This window comes from Oncorhynchus masou, chromosome 30 (genome assembly GCF_036934945.1).
Source record: "Oncorhynchus masou masou isolate Uvic2021 chromosome 30, UVic_Omas_1.1, whole genome shotgun sequence".
Classification (NCBI taxonomy): Eukaryota; Metazoa; Chordata; class Actinopteri; order Salmoniformes; family Salmonidae; genus Oncorhynchus; species Oncorhynchus masou.
The window spans coordinates 47,488,000-47,508,381 of NC_088241.1; the positions used below are offsets into that span (position 1 = coordinate 47,488,000).

Genomic DNA, 20,382 nt, shown 5'->3' on the forward strand with positions numbered 1-20,382 from the left:
TAAAAATTACCGACCTCTACATGCTTTGTAAGTTGGAGAACCTGCAAAATCGGCAGTGTATCAAATACTTGTTCTCCCCACTGTACATCAAGTAAGCTAGCTAATAGGAAGTTATATCTAGCTAATGATATTTGATTCACTTAGCTATAGAGTAAAGTTATCTAGCAAGCATCTTATACACAGTGGTCTACTAAGTGTAGGTATCTAGTTAATGTATTAACATGAATCGGTTCTCCCACTGCCTCAGTTTTTTGGGGTCCGTTTTAAAAGTTCTACCAACTCGGAATTCGAACTCGGGCCTCATTCTAAAGGTTTCTGACCTTTACTTTCTGACCTGAAGATCACTGAAGTCATGATTTCTAAGTTCCCGGTTGTCTTGAATACAACATAGTTAAACTCACGTCGTCGTCTCGCGACAACAAATCAAAGGCAGATATACAATGTTTTTTAAGGAAATGAAAACTTATCAGTTTTTCACTTTCATGGGGTTCGAGTAATAACATGTTCAACTACTTAAGACATTGGCTCGAATCTAAGTTGTGTCTTTAGATTTCTAGAAAACTAATAACCAAGGAAGATTGTTAACTTCTCTCATTGACTTCTCAAAAAACGGCCTAGTCAATTTGGTGTTTCGCAAGAGTTCTAATAAGTTTCGCTTCTGAACTTTTTTTGATTCCTCAATTCCCTTTGGTCCTAAACGAAGCAAGAATAGCAACAACCAGTCAGTATAATTTCGAAACTAACGTTATCCATATCAAGCTTAGGCTATAAATCGCCAAAAGACTTGGTAACAAATCATTTTGAAAATATAGAATTAAGGCAGATACTAGTCAGGTAGGAGATTCCTTGATAACGTTAGCTGCGCTCGGTTGGTCTGCTCCAAACTATTGTGGCGATTGTAAATATTGCATCAAGAAATCAAACAGGTCACTGATAGCATACAACAGTTTGCGTTTCGCACGTCCTTTTTTATTTTGACAACTCACATTTCTTCGAAAGGCAATGTCTAGAATGCTGAGCAAGGATCTTCCAGATATCGAGGTATAAGGCTACTTTATTATTCTGCTCTATCAAATACTGCTGTATCAGAAATGTTAATTCGCATTTTTGTTGCTGTGTCACTGTTATCACAAGTTGCATGTATTCGATAACGAAATAAGTGTCATTATTGACCGTATAAATTATATTATTGTCATGTATTTATAATTCAGGTGCTTTACCAATACAAAGGGCTAGTTTTGGTATGCTTGTATGAGGAATAGATCTTTATGTTTCCCACTAAAACAGTTGTTGAAAAAAAATAGCTTTACCACAGCAACTACCCCATCATACTTGCAAGACAGTTAAACAATACTGCTAAGTTAACGTTGAATAATGGTTCATTGATATTTTGTTGTGGCGGAGATTTTCTGATGTTTTTTTCACTGTGGACAAGAGGGATGCCTTGAAGTTATTGAGGCAAAGTTGATCCTGTGTGGGTGTTGGTTTGTTTTGAGTTAGTGTATGCAGTTTGTTGTGTTTTGGAAATAATACAGTCTAATAGAATGGAATATAATGAAATTCACATAGACCTTATTGTTTTGCAAAGCAAACAAATCGCATATCATCTGTTGCTTTCTTGAGTCAAACCCAGGCAATGGATGTCTCTTGCTGTATTGTTGGCTTTATGCTGCACCTGGTATTGAATCAAAACTAAATGATTTATCATGTTTCCATTATACATGCCCATTTTTCTTCCATTTTATGAAATCCATCACTACTGTGTATGGAATTACTTAATCAATGAAATGATATACTTTAATAAATACAATAACCACAAACACGCTTGCATATACGAAGAAGGGATTAGTCTCGGAAGTCCTATTTTTACCAGCAGTATGTCTTATTCATTATGGACTGAATGTACAGTCTATTGCGATAATACCATCCACAAGTGTTCTGTTCTGCTAACTAACACACCAGAGAGATCATGTGGACATCACATGGTCATTTCACTGTTCACTTCTGCCTGTTCCAGTGGAATGTGCAGGCTATAGGCAAGGGTCAACTTATCACTTCCTGAGACATTGGAGAAAACTTTCTGTTGTCTAATCCGTTGCTGTGTGTGTTGGGACTTGTGCTTCTCTACAAGTGTAAACAAACATTACTTTGCAGCATGTAGTACATAATAATGTTTATGAATGACCTATGCTCCCCAAAGAGCAATTAATTTAAGCAAATAAGTCATGGCGTACTCAATCTCACATGTTTAAGCATAATAATTGTAGCGTCTACAATTTGACCAAAAGGACAATAAAGGGTATTTTGATGATTGAGAAATCTAATGGCTTTAACTACTTGGCTAGTAGATCATTGAAAATGTGTTAACCATTAGCAAATGAAATGCATCTGAACTGCAAAGGTTTTATCCCTGAGTGAGCTCGGGTGAATGTTTTGCTCTTGAGACTGAGAACCAATAAGTCAATGGGGTTTCCTGCTGAGGGAGGAGAGGGCCCCAAGAGGTGGGGGTTATCCTGGAACACTAAACACTGTACATTTCTTGGAAGAGTTTCACATTGCAACTGGCTCTGTCTTTCCACATGTTATTTTTCCCAGGCTAGTGAGAGATTGGTGTGTTAGTTCATTGTTGTCTTGTTGTATGAAATTGATCTATCAATGACTTTGTGGTTTCAATCGCCTCCACATCTATTAAACTGTTTACTTGTTCTTAGAGACAAAGTTAAGTAAAAATGTGGGTCTGGTTCAGCCATGTCAACATCCACTGTTCTCGAAGGTGGAATAAGTTGAGGAATCCTTGGTAGGATAGATAACTGAAGGTATTCCGTGTGCAGTTGTTAAACGGAATATCAGGGTTGCTGTTGCTGTTCTATATTTATTTGCATGAATCCATCCAGTCTACTATAAGATTTCATCCTTTTGTATCTTTGGGTATTATTGGGCGGAAGGTAGCCTAGTGGTTAGAGCGTTGGGCCAGTAACCGAAAGGTTGCTTGATCGAATCCCAGAGCTGACAAGGTAAAAATCCCACCTGAACAAGGCAGTTAACTCACAGTTCCTAGACCGTCATTGTAAATAATAATGTGTTCTTCATTGACTTGCCTAGTTAAATAAAAAAATATTCTAATGAGCTCTGCCCCAAAAACAGGAGCAAATTTGGTTGGACCGGACCAAATCTTTACCAATCGTAGATATCTATGTTTCACAATTTTGGACATCACAGTACCGTAGAGAACAGCACAGCAAAGTACTGTAGAGTTTAGTACAGCACTGTTAGGTTCTGAACGAACAGATTAAAAACGAACAGATTAGAAAATGCTCAAACCAAGTTCATTCACTCACTGGGTTATACATCTGCAAAGACATGATTACATATACCCTCTTACCAGGTGGATTCAACTTCTTGCACAACTAGACAGCCAAGGCATCTCTGTTGCTAATCCTCTCACTGGTGTAGTCCTGCCTGACGCTAGAACCTTCTTGGGCGTGGAAGTCTATGTGTGTGTTCCTTCTCACTCCATATGACCTGACCTCGGGATGAATTCCTCACCCCTCTCTGGCTGTCCTAACTGGTCAGTGACTCAAACCAGACTGTTATCCTTTGCCTCCCTCTTTAGGAGCCATGATATTTACAGTGACAATAACATGTTTAACAGAATGTAAACTTTCTGCACTCCCCCTTGTCTCACTCAGTAACTTTCTATACACCTAGTTCTCATCCACCCTCCATTGACTCCAACACATACATTCCTTATACATGTAAAGTCATCAATAACTTCTGGTATGGTAACATGAATATGTATATTTCAAGCTAGAATCCAACAGTACAGTAAAGTATAGTAGAATAATATAAAATCGCCAACCAGAGCCTCTGTGAAGTGAATAGCAAAGCATCTTCCTCTAGAGCCAGTTAAATTTCGACATTATAGTGTTGTTTACCTGAAAAGATCTGATATTATTTAGCTTTTTAGCACACTGTAGTCACTTGGATCGAGCTGGCTTAAAAAGCCTTGGTTCAACGCTGGACTGAGGGAATCTAATGGAACCTTTTATGAAGGCAGTAGCCACAGTGGAGTGCAGTAAGTCAAACCCTTCATTAGCATCTTTATTCAGGGACTAATGGCAACAGTGACGTGACCTTCTTCCTGCCTCTGCACTTAAAACCATCACTAAACTACTCCTGCCTGCCATTGGAAATGGCTTTTTAAATCTCATTATAATTGCCATCTCTGGTGCAATTAAATACTACATTTTTTTTTCCTGCCAGCCATCCCATCCCCCTGTCACATGTCTTATTTTAATATCCACGGACGGCACCCAGGCACTCATATCAGTTAAATGTGTAGCATGTCTTTTGTGTGTGTGCATGTAAATTATTAAAACCTAGCTGGATTTCTATTAGAGTTGATAAAAAAAAAAAAAACAGCTTGTGTTCCTGTATGACTCAGTCGGTAGTAGATTAACACGGGTAATCGGGATCCCGAGAGTTTCCCGGGAACACGCTTTGTTTACATTTCTCGAAAAAATAAAATGACAAGACCCAGGAAATACATTTTTTTTTAAATGCCCCAATGTCGCACTAATGCAATTCCACAAAATACTCAACATGCGCAGCAGCAGATAAGCAAAACATTTAATGGCACATCATCCAGGTTGTCGCGTGGAAGCTTTTAGCCTGCCATATTTACTTCACACAAAGTCGCCATAAATTAAAAGCACACACATAATTGATATTGCGGGACTGTACAACCATCACGAATGCAGTTAATAAACCCTACAGGAAGTCCCTACAGAACAACATGTGATTCTTCAGAAACTTCCAAATGTAATCGGCCAATGCACAATTCACTACACAGGCATCCCTGTCGCATACATGACGTCTGTTAACAATTCAGACAGGCATGAGGGAAAATTCTATCTTCTCCTGTCCCACTGAAACCCAACATCCTGACTTCTGTCTTTCATGAAAATTCCTACCTTCAAATCAAATTTTATTTGTCACATACACACGGTTAGCAGATGTTAATGCGAGTGTAGCGAAATGCTTGTGCTTCTAGTTCCGACAATGCAGTAATAACCAACAAGTAATCTTAACTAACAATTCCAAAACTACTGTCTTATACACACAAGTGTAAGGGGATAAAGAATATGTACATAAAGATATATGAATGAGTGATGGTACAGAGCAGCATAGGCAAGATACAGTAGATAGTATCGAGTACAGTATATACATATGAGATGAGTATGTAAACAAAGTGGCTAGTGATACATGTATTACATAAAGATGCGGTAGATGATATAGAGTACAGTATATACGTATACATATGAGATGAATAATGTAGGGTATGTAAACATTATATTAGGTAGCATTGTTTAAAGTGGCGAGTGATATATTTGACATAATTTCCCATCAATTCCCATTGTTAAAGTGGCTGGAGTTGAGTCAGTGTGTTGGCAGCAGCCACTCAATATTAGTGGTGGCTGTTTAACAGTCTGATGGCCTTGAGATAGAAGCTGTTTTTCAGTCTCTCGGTCCCAGCTTTGATGCACCTGTACTGACCTCGCCTTCTGGAGCACGTCTCTTGCTTATGCATGTCAAAATACCGCTTCTCTGCACTGTTTGGTATTGCTGCCCATTTGAGAGCTTCGGTAGAGAATGTGAACAACAAACAGTATGAGAGTAGATATGGATATTTTTTAAACCGTGATGTGATGTCAGCGCTCCTGTCTGCCCACACTAGTCGCCGCTCAACTCCATAGTAAATTGTGAAGTTGAGTTTAGTCGGTTATGTCGAGATCGCTACTGCTGAAATGCGCTGAATTAATTTAGGAACATGATAACGCTCTGAATTTGTGAATGGCCTGTTTCCCAATTCACAACATTGTCCTTGGCAATCAAAGATAGTTACTTTATCATGACTAAATATCAGTTTAATTTGCTCTAAAATATTTACATTGTGGCGCAGCCAAGCCGGCATGGTGGCGCAGCACCTCTCTTATTTAGGGAGAACCCTGGCATAGTGACCATATCTTGGTTTTGAATAGCTTTAAATTGGCTTTTTTGTTGCTATTTCTTGGGACTCTCTGGATAATTATGAATTATCCCCAGTACTGAAACTTGCTAGATTTGTGAAACTCTGAAACCATAGTCTGTAGAGCATGGTGCTTGCACGGCCTGGCCCCGGGACGGCAGGGTAGCCTAGTGCGGCAGGGGGCGGCAGGGTAGCCTAGTGGTGAGAGTGTTGGACTAGTACCCGAAAGCTTGCAAGGTCATATCCCCGAGCTGACAAGATACAAATCTGTCGTTCTGCCCCTGAACAGGCAGTTAACCCACTGTTCCAAGGCCGTCATTGAACAGGTGGAAATCATAGGCAATTAGCAAGACACCCCCAATAAAGGAGGGGTTCTGCAGGTGGTGACCACAGACCACTTCTCAGTTCCTATGCTTCCTGGCTGATGTTTTGGTCACATTTGAATGCTGGCAGTGCTTTCACTCTGGTGGTAGCATGAGACAGAGTCTACAACCCACACAAGTGGCTCAGGTAGTGCAGCTCATCCAGGATGGGACATCAATGCGAGCTGTGGCAAGAAGGTTTGCTGTGTCTGTCAGCGTAGTGGCCATAGCATGGAGGCACTACCAGGAGACAGGCCAGTACATCAGGAGACGTGGAGGAGGCCGTAGGAGGGCAACAACCCAGCAGCAGGACCGCTACCTCCACCTTTGTGCAAGGAGGAGCAGGAGGAGCACTGCCAGAGCCCTGGAAAATGACCTCCAGCAGGCCACAAATGTGCATGTGTCTGCTCAAACGGTCAGAAACAGACACCATGAGGGTGGTATGAGGGCCCAACGTCCACAGGTGGGGGTTGTGCTTACAGCCCAACACCATGCAGGACGTTTGGCATTTGCCAGAGAACACCAAGATTGGCAAATTCGCCACTGGCGCCCTGTGCTCTTCACAGATGAAAGCAGGTTCACACTGAGCACGTGACAGACGTGACAGTCTGGAGACGCCGTGGAGAACGTTCTGCTGCCTGAAACATCCTCCAGCATGACCGGTTTGGCGGTGGCTCAGTCATGGTGTGGGGTGGCATTTCTTTGAGGGGCCGCACAGCCCTCCATGTGCTCGCCAGAGGTAGCCTGACTGCCATTACGTACCGAGATGAGATCCTCAGACCCCTTGTGAGACCATATGCTGGTGCGGTTGGCCCTGGGTTCCTCCTAATGCAAGACAATGCTGCACCTCATGTGGCTGGAGTGTGTCAGCAGTTCCTGCAAGAGGAAGGCATTGATGCTATGGACTGGCCCGCCCGTTCCCCAGACCTGAATCCAATTGAGCACATCTGGGACATCATGTCTCGCTCCATCCACCAATGCCACGTTGCACCACAGACTGTCCAGGAGTTGGCGGATGCTTTAGTCCAGGTCTGGGAGGAGATCCCTCAGGAGACCATCCGCCACATCATCAGGAGCATGCCCAGGCATTGTAGGGAGGTCATACAGGCACCTGGAGGCCACACACACACTACTGAACCTCAGTTTGACTTGTTTTAAGGACATTACATCAAAGTTGGATCAGCCTGTAGTGTGGTTTTCCACTTTCATTTTGAGTGTGACTCCAAATCCAGACCTCCATGGGTTGCTAAATTTGACTTCCATTGATAATTTTTGTGTGATTTTGTTGTCCGCACATTCAACTATGTAAAGAAAAGTATTTAATAAGAATATTTCATTCATTCAGATCTAGGATGTGTTATTTTAGTGTTCCCTTTATTTTTTTTGAGCAGTGTATATAAAAAAAAAAATGTATGCACACATGACTAAGTCTCTTTGGATAAAAGCATCTCAAAAAGGCATTTCCAGTACATGTCATATTATTATTATAGAAATAGGTATGATTCTTATGGTTGCAGAGCAGACCCTATGTCTTTCCATAACCTGGTTGTCTGGGAACACTGACTTGCAAATGGTGGGTCCAGGCAAGCTATGAAGTGTTATTGAAATGATTTAGGCTGCCTTGGAAGATCCTCGTATTAGTTGGGTTTTCGTCTGAGTGCTGTGGTTGCTTATGAGTTGCTTACATGGTGTAGGGATTGCACATCTACATTATTTATTGTTTTACATTTAATCCATGGCATCCTCAAGGGCCAATTGGGGCCAACAAAGATAACCGGCTCAGATCTTTAAAAATGCTATTTGAGAATGTGTATTGTAAAACTATTATTGAATGAGGCAGTTGCAGTCCCAGTCAAAGAAGCATATTGTGGTGAGATAAACAGCTAGAGGGAGTTTATGTAAGGCGTTTGCTGTGATAATCTTCAACATCTTGCTGAGTGTACTAGGTACGTGGAGGCACTGGTATCATTTCAAACATACACGCCCAGACAAGCACATCTCAGAAGTGACACCCAAACCGGTGGACCGGTAATTGCACTCCTGGCCAGGTTTGCTCAGATTGCGCTTTTAATCAATCAACGAAGCAGAGATGATCCTTGGGCTTGTCAGAGAGAGAGGCAGAGAGAGAGGCAGAGAGAGAGAGAGCTTGAGAACAGCCAGCCGAGACTGTGTCCTCTCCTTTTCCTCCACTGCACAATTTACTGCCACCTCTGTACCCTAGGGGAGGAGAGCAGTCTCACCTGATCACATGTGACCCCACTGTCTGCTGCAATCTCTGTCTGCAAACTCAATCCCCTCTGTGGAGTTCATACCCTAGCCCCCCCCCCCCACAGACACCAGGCAGGGCTGGCTTGGCTTGGCTTGGCTTGCTTACACACCCAGATAGCATGTGGCATATTGAACTTTTTTTTCTTTCCTTCTCCTCTCCTCATTACCCCTCCCTCCCTCTGCTTCCATCCTTTCCTCAGAGAGCCTCAGATAAGACCTGAGACTAGACTCACTCGGTCATCAAGCCCTGATTTCTTTTACACTTCATTTACCTTCTGCTTCTGTGCTAATTGTTTTCCGAGCCTCAACATGGCCAGGGACACTTTTCAAAGGCCATGTAATGAGCCTTTGGCACATAGTGCCCATTACCAAAATTAAAGCCTGTTACCGTAGCGAGCGCATGGTTTGTTTCAGGCGTCCACAGTGTGTGTCTGTCTGTCTGTCTGTCTGTCTGTCTGTCTGTCTGTCTGTCTGTCTGTCTGTCTCACGTACAAACCTGTCTGTCCCTCACTCCCTCTTTCTCTTTCCCTCTTGCGCACACACACACACATGCAAAAACACATACAAACTCACACATGAAACACACTAACAACAATCACACGGTAAATGGCAGGAGCCTTTACCAGGGGATGTCTATGCTTTATGAACTATTGTCGTTGGTTGCCTGGTTTGTTTAACTTGGTGCTGCAATGCCGGGAAGTGAGTGCAACTGATCTGTACTCTGGGATTAGTTTCTTTCACTGTAGCTGGCTCAGTCTGTAGGGGCTAGCAGATGGCCTGTGATAGTCTATTTCATCTCTTTTGATTCAGTGTCTTTTAAGTTTGGCAAGAGAATACATGTTGAGTTTGGTGGGAAAGACTGTTACTCTGATGTCAAGAGAGAATGTAAATGCACTATGTACAGTTGAAGTCGGAAGTGTACATACACCTTCGTCAAATACATTTAAACTCAGTTTTCACAATTCCTGACATTTAATCCTAGTAAAAGTTCCCTGTCTTAGGTCAGTCAGGATCACCACTTTTATTTTAAGAATGTGAAATGTCAGAATAATAGTAGAGAGTGATTTATTTCAGCTTATTTCTTTCATCACATTCCCAGTGGGTCAGAAGTTTACATACACTCAATTAGTATTCGGTAGCATTGCCTTTCAATTGTTTAACTTGGGGGTCAGGGCTTTGCGGCGATCCTCTCCAATATCTTGACTTTGTTGTCCTTAATCCATTTTGCCACAACTTTGGTAGAATGCTTGGGTTCATTGTCCATTTGGAAGACCCATTTACAACCAAGCATTAACTTCCTGACTGATGTCTTGAGATGTTCCTTCAATATATCCACATCATTTTCCTCCCTCATGATGCCATGTATTTTGTGAAGTGCACCAGTCCCTCCTGCAGCAAAGTACCCACACAACATGATGCTAACACCCCAGTACTTCACGGCTGGGATGGTGTTCTTCGGCTTGCAAGCTTCCCCCTTTTTCCTCCAAACATAACAATGGTCATTATGGCCAAACAGTTCTATTTTTGTTTCATTAGACCAGAGGACATTTCTCCATAAAGTACGATCTTTGTCCCCAAGTGCAGTTGCAAACAGTAGTCTGGCTTTTTTATGGCAGTTTTGGAGATGTGGCTTCTTCCTTGCTGAGCAGCCTTTCAGGTTATGTCAATATAGACTTGTTTTACTGTGGCTATAGATACTTTTGTACCTCTTTTCTCCAGCATCTTCACAAGGTCCTTTGCTGTTGTTCTGGGATTGATTTGCACTTCTCACATCAAAGTACGTTCATCTCTAGGAGACAGAACCCGTCTCCTTCCTGAGCGGTTTGATGGCTGCGTTGTCCCATGGTGTTTATACTTGAGTACTATTGTTTGTACAGATGAACGTGGTACCTTCAAGCTTTTGGAAATTGCTCCCAAGGATGAAACAGACTTGTTTGTGTCTACAATTTTTTTTTCTGAGGCCTTGGCTTATTTCTTTTGCTTTCAGAGTTTCTCTACCGCTCCTGCTGTCTCTAGAGTTGAAAACAGCAGGTCTGGGACAGGTAGCCGCAGGCAGAACAGTTGAAACTGGAGCAGCAGCACGGCCAGGTGGACAGCAAGGAGTCATCATGCCAGGTAGTCCTGAGGCATGGTCCTAGGGCTCAGGTCCTCCGTGTGAGAGAACTAAATGTATTTATCCTTTATTTTACCAGTTAAGTTGACTGAGAACCTTCTCATTTGCAGCAACAACCTGGGGAATAGTTACAGGGGAGAGGCGGGGGATTAATGAGCACATTGTAAACTGGGGATTAGTTGGTGACCATGATGGTTTGAGGGCCAGATTGGGAATTTAGCCAGGACACCGGGGTTAACACCCCTACTCTTATGATAAGTGCCATGGGATCTTTAATGACCTCAGAGAGTCAGGACACCCGTTTAACGTCCCATTCGAAAGACAGCACCCTACACAGGGCAGTGACCCCAATCGCATTTGGATATTTTTTAGAACAGAGGAAAGAGTGCCTCCTACTGGCCCCCCAACATCACTTCCAGCAGCATCTGGTCTTCCATCCAGGAACTGACCAAGACCATCCCTGCTTAGCTTCAGAAGCAAGCCAGCAGTGGTATGCAGGGTGGTATGCTGCTGGCATAGAAAGAGAGAATTAGAGAGAGCCTACTTAAATTCACACAGGACACCGGCTAAGACAGGAGAAGTACTCCAGATATAACAGACTGACCCTAGCCCCCCGACACAAACTACTGCAGCATAAATACTGGAAGCTGAGACAGGAGGGGTCAGGAGACACTGTGGCCCCATCCGATTATACCCCTGGACAGGGCCAAACAGGAAGGATATAACCCCACCCACTTCGCCAAAGCACAGCCCCCACACCACGAGAGGGATATCTTCAACCACCAACTTACCATCCTAGGACAAGGCCGAGTATAGCCCACAAAGATCTCCGCCATGGCACAACCCAAGGGGGTGCGCCAACCCAGATAGGAAGATCACGTCAGTGACTCAACCCACTCAAGTGACACACCCCTCCTAGGGACGGCATGACAGAGCACCAGTAAGCCTGTGACTCAGCCCCTGTAATAGGGTTAGAGGCAGAAAATCCCAGTGGAGAGCGGGGAACCGGCAGGCAGAGACAGCAAGGGCGGTTCGTTGCTCCAGAGCCTTTCCGTTCACCTTCTCACTCCTGGGCCAGACTACACTACACAATCTCATATGACCCACAGAAGAGAAGAGTTTTCAGTAAAGACTTAAAGGTTGAGGCCGAGTCTGCGTCTCTCACATTGGAAGGCAGACCATTCCATAAAAATGGAGCTCTATATGAGAAAGCCCTGCCTCCAGAGGTTTGCGTAGAAATTCTAGGGACAGACAATTAGGAGGCCTGCGTCTTGTGACCGTAGCGTGGAGCAAGCCCATGTAATGCTTTGTAGGTTAACAGTAAAACCTTGAAATCAGCCCTTGCCTTAACAGGAAGCACATGTAGGGAGGCCAACACTGGAGTAATATGATCAAATGTTTTGGTTCTAGTCAGGATTCTAGCAGCCGTATTTAGCACTAACTGACCGGTCACAGAAGCCTTTAACGTCAACAGACAGAACATGAGCTGCGTAACTCCTGAATGTAGGAGTTGGTGGATAAAGTGAGTGAGTGGATAAATAGACTAATCCCAGATCAGTTTGTGCTATCTTATCAACTCCAATGTTTGTGGCGAACGGCTCAAACATATTTTGGACCAGGCTACAATAGCAGACTTAACTTAAAGGAGAGACACGACACAACCATGTTGGCTGGGAAAAGAAACAGTTGGTGCCCTTGGTGTTCTGCTCTGTTGGGTGACATGAATACATGCATGACTTAGTGAGTGTACATTATGGCACCACACCACCACTGCTCTTATGTCTCCACACGGACTGGCCAGGCTGTGCTGTGTGGGAGGTCACACTGGGATCCCACTGCTTTATGTATTTAACCCCAAGTCTACAGCAAGCAGCTTGTCACCTACTCTCATTATGGGAATGGTATGGATAATCTGTATGTGGCTGTTTTTGTGCTGAAACTGTATTGAAATGGCGTGCTGTGTCGTGACTGGGTCGTCAGTGCAAAGGAACGAGAGTTCATGAGTGAGATAGTCCTATCCTATCTAAAAGGTACCGTTTGCCCTGCAATACAGACAGTACACAACCATAGATGAATAGATTAATATTTCTGTTGAACGTGCCATTTTTTTATTGCACTGTTTCTCCTCATAAAGGAGAACAAATTATATCCTTGGCCTATATTTAATATTGCTGACCCAAAGGCTGTTGCTCTATCTCTCTCACTGCAGATCAATATGTGGAAATTCCTTTATTGATTCCAGCAGAAGAGTAAGGATTACAAGCTAGCTAGTTACCTTGGAGGTTCTTCGGACAACCTGATGCTGTAACTTGTCACTTTGATCTTAATAGCGAGTCTCGGCGCACATTTAAAAAAAACAACATTTCTCTGTTTCTCTCATCTATCATCCTTGAAATCCAACTTCTCCCACATGGTGACCTCTGACATCACCTATTAAGGAAATTACCTCAAACAGCATTTTTGGCAGTTAAATACAAATCCAAAACATTGTTTAAAAAAGAAAATCTATTAATATGGTTTTTGAACACTCATTTGTTTTCAAGCCTGATAGCCGTACTTTTAGTTTATGTTTGACACCGCTTGTTGGCCATTAGCCAATTGGGCGATTCTCAACTTTTTCAAAGCACGTGAATGCATCCAACTAATATTTATGACTTCACAACTGCTAAATTCCCACCTCCTACTTGGAGTTCAAGGATGATATACCAGTTTCCCACCAGTAATTACCAGTTGGAGCGCCATTCAAATAGATTTTTCCAAGTTGTATGTGTTAAAAATAGAGAATGATAGAGATATCATCTTCATACCTGTATATATCCCATTATTGCGTCTGTGAGTGCACTGGCAGCTTCATTGAGGCCATCTCCATTTTGAAGTAGTCCATTTTTTTCTTCTATTACTTCTATGAGTTGGCAAACATACTGAAAGTGTGTATACTGCCATCTAGAGTGTGTTGTTTGAACATGTATAATGCCAAGTATGTCAATTTACTGCCACCTACAGTTATGGAATGTTTGCTTACAAGTATAATTCATTGGCACCACTCTATGGTGGTAAATTCCCACTTCCCTCTAGGTTACGAACACAGCATTATTAGCGGGGCAGTTGTGCCTGCCCTTTTCTTTCCTAATCAATAGTTCCTTCATTTTGTGCAATAAATTACTTTGACCTTCATGTTGTTGCTATTTCATACCTCCTAGGACTTGTCATGCAAGATGTATGCCCATGCTGAGGCTCCTGGGTATGCAAAGCAGTGTGTGTGTGAGTGAACCCTATTAATTCTATTAGTATCAAGTCTATTGTTTAATTCAAAAAGTAGGCTTCACCTCCGAGTTACATCTGGAGGCATTAGCTAGCGCTAGCTAGCAATTATTAAAACATTCAAAAGATATGGAACAGTTGAAAACCTCACGGGTAGAGGACACATGCATTTTTCCCCCCAGGATAGGGAGGAGGATGGTGGGAGAAGCAACAAAATCCCCAAGAATCCCTGTGAAAGAATTGCAGGCCTTGGTGGCGTCTTGGGGTCACCAGGTTTCAAAAAGCACCATCAGACGTCACAAACATAGGCTCGTTGGAAGGGTTGCCAGAAGAAAGCCTTTTCTGACCCCAAGACACAGATGAGAGCGCTTGGATTTTGCCAAACGTAATTTAAATTATGACTGGAAGAAGGTGCTCTGGTCAGATGAGACCAAAATTGAATGTTCTGGTCAGATTCAGCATGTTTGGCGTCGTTACAGAGATGCATACAAGGAGAGGTACCTCATACCCACGGTGAAATATGGTGGTGGGTCAGTGATGTTTTGGGGCTGTTTTAATTCCAGAGGTCCAGGGGTACTGGTTAAGATTGATGACATAATGAGTTCCACAAAGCATCAGGCAATTTTGGCTGACAATCTGGTTGCCTCTGCCAGAAGGCTGGGACTCGGCCGTAGGTGGACTTTCCAACAAGACAATGACCCAAAACATACCTCAAGATCCACACAGAAATGGTTCTGTGACAAAATCAATGTTCTGCCTGGCCATCTCAGTCGCTGGACCTCAATCCAATCGAAAACCTGTGGGCTGAGTTGAAGAGGGCAGTTGATAAGCGCAAACCCAAGAATGTGAAGGATCTTGAAAGTATCTGCATAAAGAAATGGTCCAAAATCCCTCCAAATGTTTTCCTTAACCTTGTCAAACATTACAGGAAAAGACTCCATGCTGTTATCCTTGCCAGAGGTGTTTGCACTAAGTACTAAATGAGGAGTGACAATAATTATGAAACCTTGATTTTGGTGAAATTTATTTTGTATTCATTAAATAATTGTATGATTTTGGTTGGTTCCATTGAAACATTAATGAAGTACAGTATTTGTTGGTATTTTGAGTTTATCTCTATAATTATATGTTTTTTTTTTAAGTATTGTTTGTACATTGCCAGTCAAGGGTGCCAGTAATTTTGGAGCCGTGTATATATATTTTCTTATGAAACATGGCCTTTTTTTAAAGATTTTTAAAGCAGTTTTATGACAATGAGACTACTATGGTTATCAGAATACAATGTGGACCGTGACTGCTTCCATGCATTGCATAGCACATGGATTGTCCCTGTCTTAGTACATAGTATAGCTAGCTAGTATATCTTACACAGTTCTTTGGTGTCTGATACTGTGGTGGGTTAGCGAGTAGCTATTCTGTATCTCTCTCTGCCTCCCGAGGGGTATACTACGGAGCAAGATCTACTCAGGGTTTTCTAAAGCTAGCTAGCTTCAGTTAGCTTTCCATTCCAGTATAGATTTGATCCTTACTATGACGGTGGATATTGGTCGTCCGCCTGTCGCTAACTAGCAGGTTTTTAACTGTGCATGCATGTCGCACGTGGCTCGTCGAATGCCAAACTCTTCATTGAGACGATGCTAAAACATCAATCCATTGGTAAGTCCGTGCCACATTTTCACCTGTGCCTAAATGAAAATGGAAGACCAGGTTTCTTGCAAAATCAGTTTAGAAGTGCAGTCTTTATTTTGTGCTTATTAATGCACAGACACTTGTTGTTACTAAATGTGTAATGTGATAGGTATTTAATAATTAAAAAAATATACATCCAAAAACACATTTGAAAAATACAATATTTAATCAGTTGTCTTCTTCAAATGAAGAGGGTATTGATGCAATCTTTGCAAGATTGAGGGAATAATTTCATTGGTCGTCAACTTGCAGCTCAGACACTTCATCCAGGACAAATGTAGTGAGCCCTGAGTTAGCCTAACCCGTAGCTAGTTAGATCTGAAGGATTCGTTGCCATAGCAATTTACCAGGCTAAAATGTGAGCCACATTTGCGGCACCGGTTATCCAAAGTTGAACTTAGAGTTGACCAAAGTTACCTCGCTAACTCCTCTAACTACATTCATAGTATAGGGCTCATGTCTCATGCCTCCAAGTCTCAGCTTGTGCTTCTCAGGTCCTCACTCAGCCCACAATGTTAATCACTGCTTCCAGTTTGTGATTTGCCCATTCCCTGTGTCCATCATATACCCCCGCCCTCCTTCCTCACCTCCCTCACACCCCGGTTGATTTCCTCTGAGGGCTCGGTCTGCGTTTGCATACCACCGGCCGTTCTGCCTGGCCCGGGCACTTATTGATCTTCCATCTGTTTGGGGCCCAGTGTGATCAGTGTAGAGTGTGAAAGCCAGACACACGCAGGCAGGCCAGGCAGCCTTCTCTTCCTCCCCAGCGGACACATGCGTACTGATGCAGCCAACACTCACAGATGGGCCTTGGTTCCTTGGTTTAGACGAGGCCTTCTGTGCAGAGTGAGTTTAGCGTGGAAGCAGGTCCCCAGTAACTACCCTGCAGTGAGAAAGGTCGCACAAACAGTAGGGGAGGTGTTCTCCTGTGTTGTGTAGACACCGGGTGTTTGGGTGACACACACGGCGCATGCGTGCACACATTCTAACACACACTTGACCTGATCTTGAGTCTTTTAGGATGTGATCTTAATGGATACAAGTACTGAGCAGCATTGTCAGTTTACTTTAAACAGTAGTGGAACGCTCTGTCTGACTGTTTTAGTTACACGTAGAACCACTGTGAATAAGAGGGCGTGTAAAAACACCTGATATCTTAGGGACTATCTCTGGTGTTTAGGCCTAGTAGGTATTGATCTAAGTGTAGTGTATGGATGAATGCCTAGTCCTCTTGTAAGCGTTATTGATCCCACTGGCCCAGATGTGTAACATTTGACTTCGCAGAGAAAATCCTATAGCAGCATACTAATAGCCTCAACTGTGTATTTATTGAGGGATGATACATATGTTAAACCCTGCTGCGGGTCCATTTACAGGGATGCATGTTGTTAACCTAGTTTTTGCTATGGTCAGCTATGGCAATGAGAACTCTCTGCTTTTCTATGGTGCAGGCCAGGGCATCTGGATTGTGTGCTGTAGGGAAAACTATTTAATACTATTTAAATACTACACTGAACCAGTAAGAACACCCAGTGTTCGTTTATGTTGCAGAACATTTTGCTACGGTGTGCCTTACCGAACACTACCCTGCTTCTCTCAATCTAGATTTAAACACCATAGGATTAACCCTGCCTAGTATCCATTTCCCTGTTATTATTCTTCATTTAACCATTTAGCAACCACAGTAGATTAGCCCCTGTCAAACATGGTTAGTGTTTCCTGCAACCCTGCCTGGATCTGACTGCCATGGATCTGTTTCTCTTGTACATTTTCCACTTGAGGAGACCAGGTCAATATAGGGCTGTAAATGGGGTTCTCTGCTGGAGATACAAACACTGAGACAGGTCTATATGCAGTGAGGGAGGGTCTATTTAACATTGAAGACATGGTAATACGATATGTTGTTTTTGTTAATCCTGGTATTTCTTTCTGTCGCTCTATTTAATACATCATGTTGGAGACCCAAACAGTTTAGGCATGTAAACGTTTCTGGTGATACGAGAGTCACAGTTGTTGAATCTAGTATGTTGTGTTTTAATGTGGGGAAAAAAATGTAATGTTTAATCGTTTTCTCTCTAATGCATGTTTGGTAGTGCACTGTTTCTGGCTAGTCAGATTCTTGCTAATCTGGTTAGGTTATTGTTCACAAGAACGGTTGTTAATTCATTCTATGGCAGTTACTCTCCCACCTTTTTGTCCTGCTTCTCCTCTGGGTGTTAAGTACTAATTATGTGTGTTTGTTCCAAATCTTTTGGAACCACTTCAAACCCAACTGCCATGCGTTGTAAGTTATGGCCGATCTAATGCTTCTCGATCAAAGCAGTTGTGACACGTTATAGTTTGTAAAGGCTGGATATAATATAAACATAACTATTTGAATAAGATACAGACGGTTAAATCATATCTTTATTGTTATGTTCATGCTGTCAAAGCATCATTGTTCCTAACGGATCCCAAGAGACTTGTCACCGCTGTCAGAATATTTGTACCTTTCGGTCCTTATTGGTTTACCTCGAGCGTGTACCGCTGCCATGTTGCGTTATCTAGACCACACAATGGAAGAAATAGTCCCACAGGCCTCAACAGACAATAAAATAAGAAACGCAGCGGTGTAACTACACTTTATTAGGTGTGAAATGAAAGAATTAATAGGAAGATTTCTGGTGTTGCATAAAGTGTGACATTTCATTTAGCATGACTAACACAGTAGGGAAAGAGACACAGGTTATGTTAGGCCCAGGCCTGGCCTTTTACAATAACACCCCCGTACCTCCATATGAGACCGTCTTCTCCCTTCCACCTACTGTGAAAATATGAAAAGAAAAAGCTTTAATGTCTTGTCACATAGCTTGTGGGACACTAATTGAGGTTGGATGCTGCTACTTTTGTTGAGAAAAGGGGGGGGGGGGGATGATTCCATGGTGGATATACACAAAATGCTACTCAGAGATGCACTTTGAATGTTTTATGCTCAGCATTTGCATCAATCGGGGGGGCAATGCTAAAGTGATGTTTGCACCAAGGAAACAGAGGGGGGAAATAATATGTTCTCCAAACCATCTGCACAGTACCTAGAGGAATAGACTCCCAAATCTGCTCCCAAAACTCTGCATTTAAACGTTCAGTGGTGGAGAGCTAGCTGTTTTGTTTTTCACCTTTCACTTTTCTGCACAATCAACATTTTGGGCTTCACAATGTCCCAATGAAATACCTATATTTTTGCATTTAAGCCTCAGTTTCTAGATGTACTTCTCTTTTTCGAAAGTTATGCACCTGGAACAGACATTATTTGGTTTAAAGGACATTTTAAAGAGCACAGACAACCTCATATCACAGTATGTATCAACTCTGTAGTTACTGTGAAAACAGTATGCAGTAATCTGATTCCCTAGAGCTGCTTTACATCCTCATATCCACACACTGTGTTCAGAATCCAAGTCCCTGCGGTCTTCCCAGTTTCCCGATCTTTATGAATGATGTTTCATGGATGCGCTATGCTCTACTGTGCACTGCTTAAACTGGAGTGTGTGTTGCATTCATAATGCATACAGTGAAGAGGCTCATGATTGCTGATCAGTGGTAATGCAGGATGGGGGGGGGGGTTGATTGTAATGGAAGGTTACATGACTGACGGTTTTGTTGTCACGTGTGAAGATGGTGTTTTGGAAATTTGGTAACAGAATGGCACCAATAGCACAAACCCGGCAGGTAGTCTAGCGTTGAGTGTTGGGCCAGTTAAAGGTCGCTGGTTCGAAGCCCTGAGCCGTCTAGGTGAGAAATCTGTCAATGTGCCCTTGAGCAAGGCACTTAAATCTAATTGCTCCTGAAAGTCGTTCTGGATAAGAGCATCTGCTAAATGACTAAAATGTAAAACCGTCCTTCTATTACCAGACTTTGCATCTGTACTGTTTTTCAAGGACATTTCGTTTTGTAACGTTTTCTGTGGAAATTGTTAGAAGTAGTCCTTGTGCCTATAGTTATATGGTTTGTTTAACTTTGCAGTCATTGGTTTTTGTTTGACATACATCTTAAAGTGAAAAATCGGAGTCTCCGCATCAATCTGTTACCGTGGAAATGCCCATGGGACAACTGCTACCCTGAATGTAGAACAATGAAACCTCCTTACGCAACATATGCAATGCACATTTCTGATTTGTTTTGGGAAACGTACAGGTAAAATAATATATTCTTAGTGAATTAATTGGTATTTATTGCTACTGGAAAAAGGGAATCCCTGAAAAATAGTCATTTGACCATAAGGACTATTTCAACCTCTTAACAGGGATTTTAGCTAACAGTTTTCTAGGAAAACCATCAATTTCCGGCTATGTTTTGTGATACAACTGCATATTTTACCCCCCCCCCCCCCCCCCCGCTTCTCCCTCTTATCAGAATATCCTGGCCCTGAACCCCCGGGTGAAGAGCCATGCTGATATCTGCTCCACCTCTGCTAAGAAAGTAGAGAAGAAGCACTGGAAAAGAAACCCAGAGAAAGGCTGTGATGTGAGTAGAGCTCCCTAACCCTGAACCCCCCCCCCCCCCCCATCACACACATACGAACGCACACCAAACAAGACATATGACTGTCGTAGATGTTGTACTGGTTCCAAATTTAGAGAACCGTGTTTTTCTTCGTCTGACGAGGTTATCTCTGGTAGCTG

The 20,382-nt window shown here is 42.7% G+C and overlaps 1 protein-coding gene across 3 annotated transcripts in view; it reads left to right on the forward strand.

Moving 5' to 3' along the window:
- Window positions 1-435: 435 nt before the first annotated feature.
- LOC135522682 (dihydropyrimidine dehydrogenase [NADP(+)]-like) overlaps window positions 436-20,382 on the forward strand; it is a 229,926-nt gene continuing 209,979 nt past the window's right edge. For 2 of the 3 annotated variants that reach the window (XR_010452715.1, XM_064949179.1), the window contains exons 1-2: window positions 436-1,041; window positions 20,114-20,224. Coding sequence is in view for 2 of the 3 variants with exons in the window: in XM_064949179.1 (XP_064805251.1) it covers window positions 1,003-1,041; window positions 20,114-20,224 (150 nt within the window). In the remaining variant the exon portion in view is untranslated. The remainder of the gene's footprint in view (window positions 1,042-20,113; window positions 20,225-20,382) is intronic. The other variant, XM_064949178.1, reaches the window with a different exon arrangement.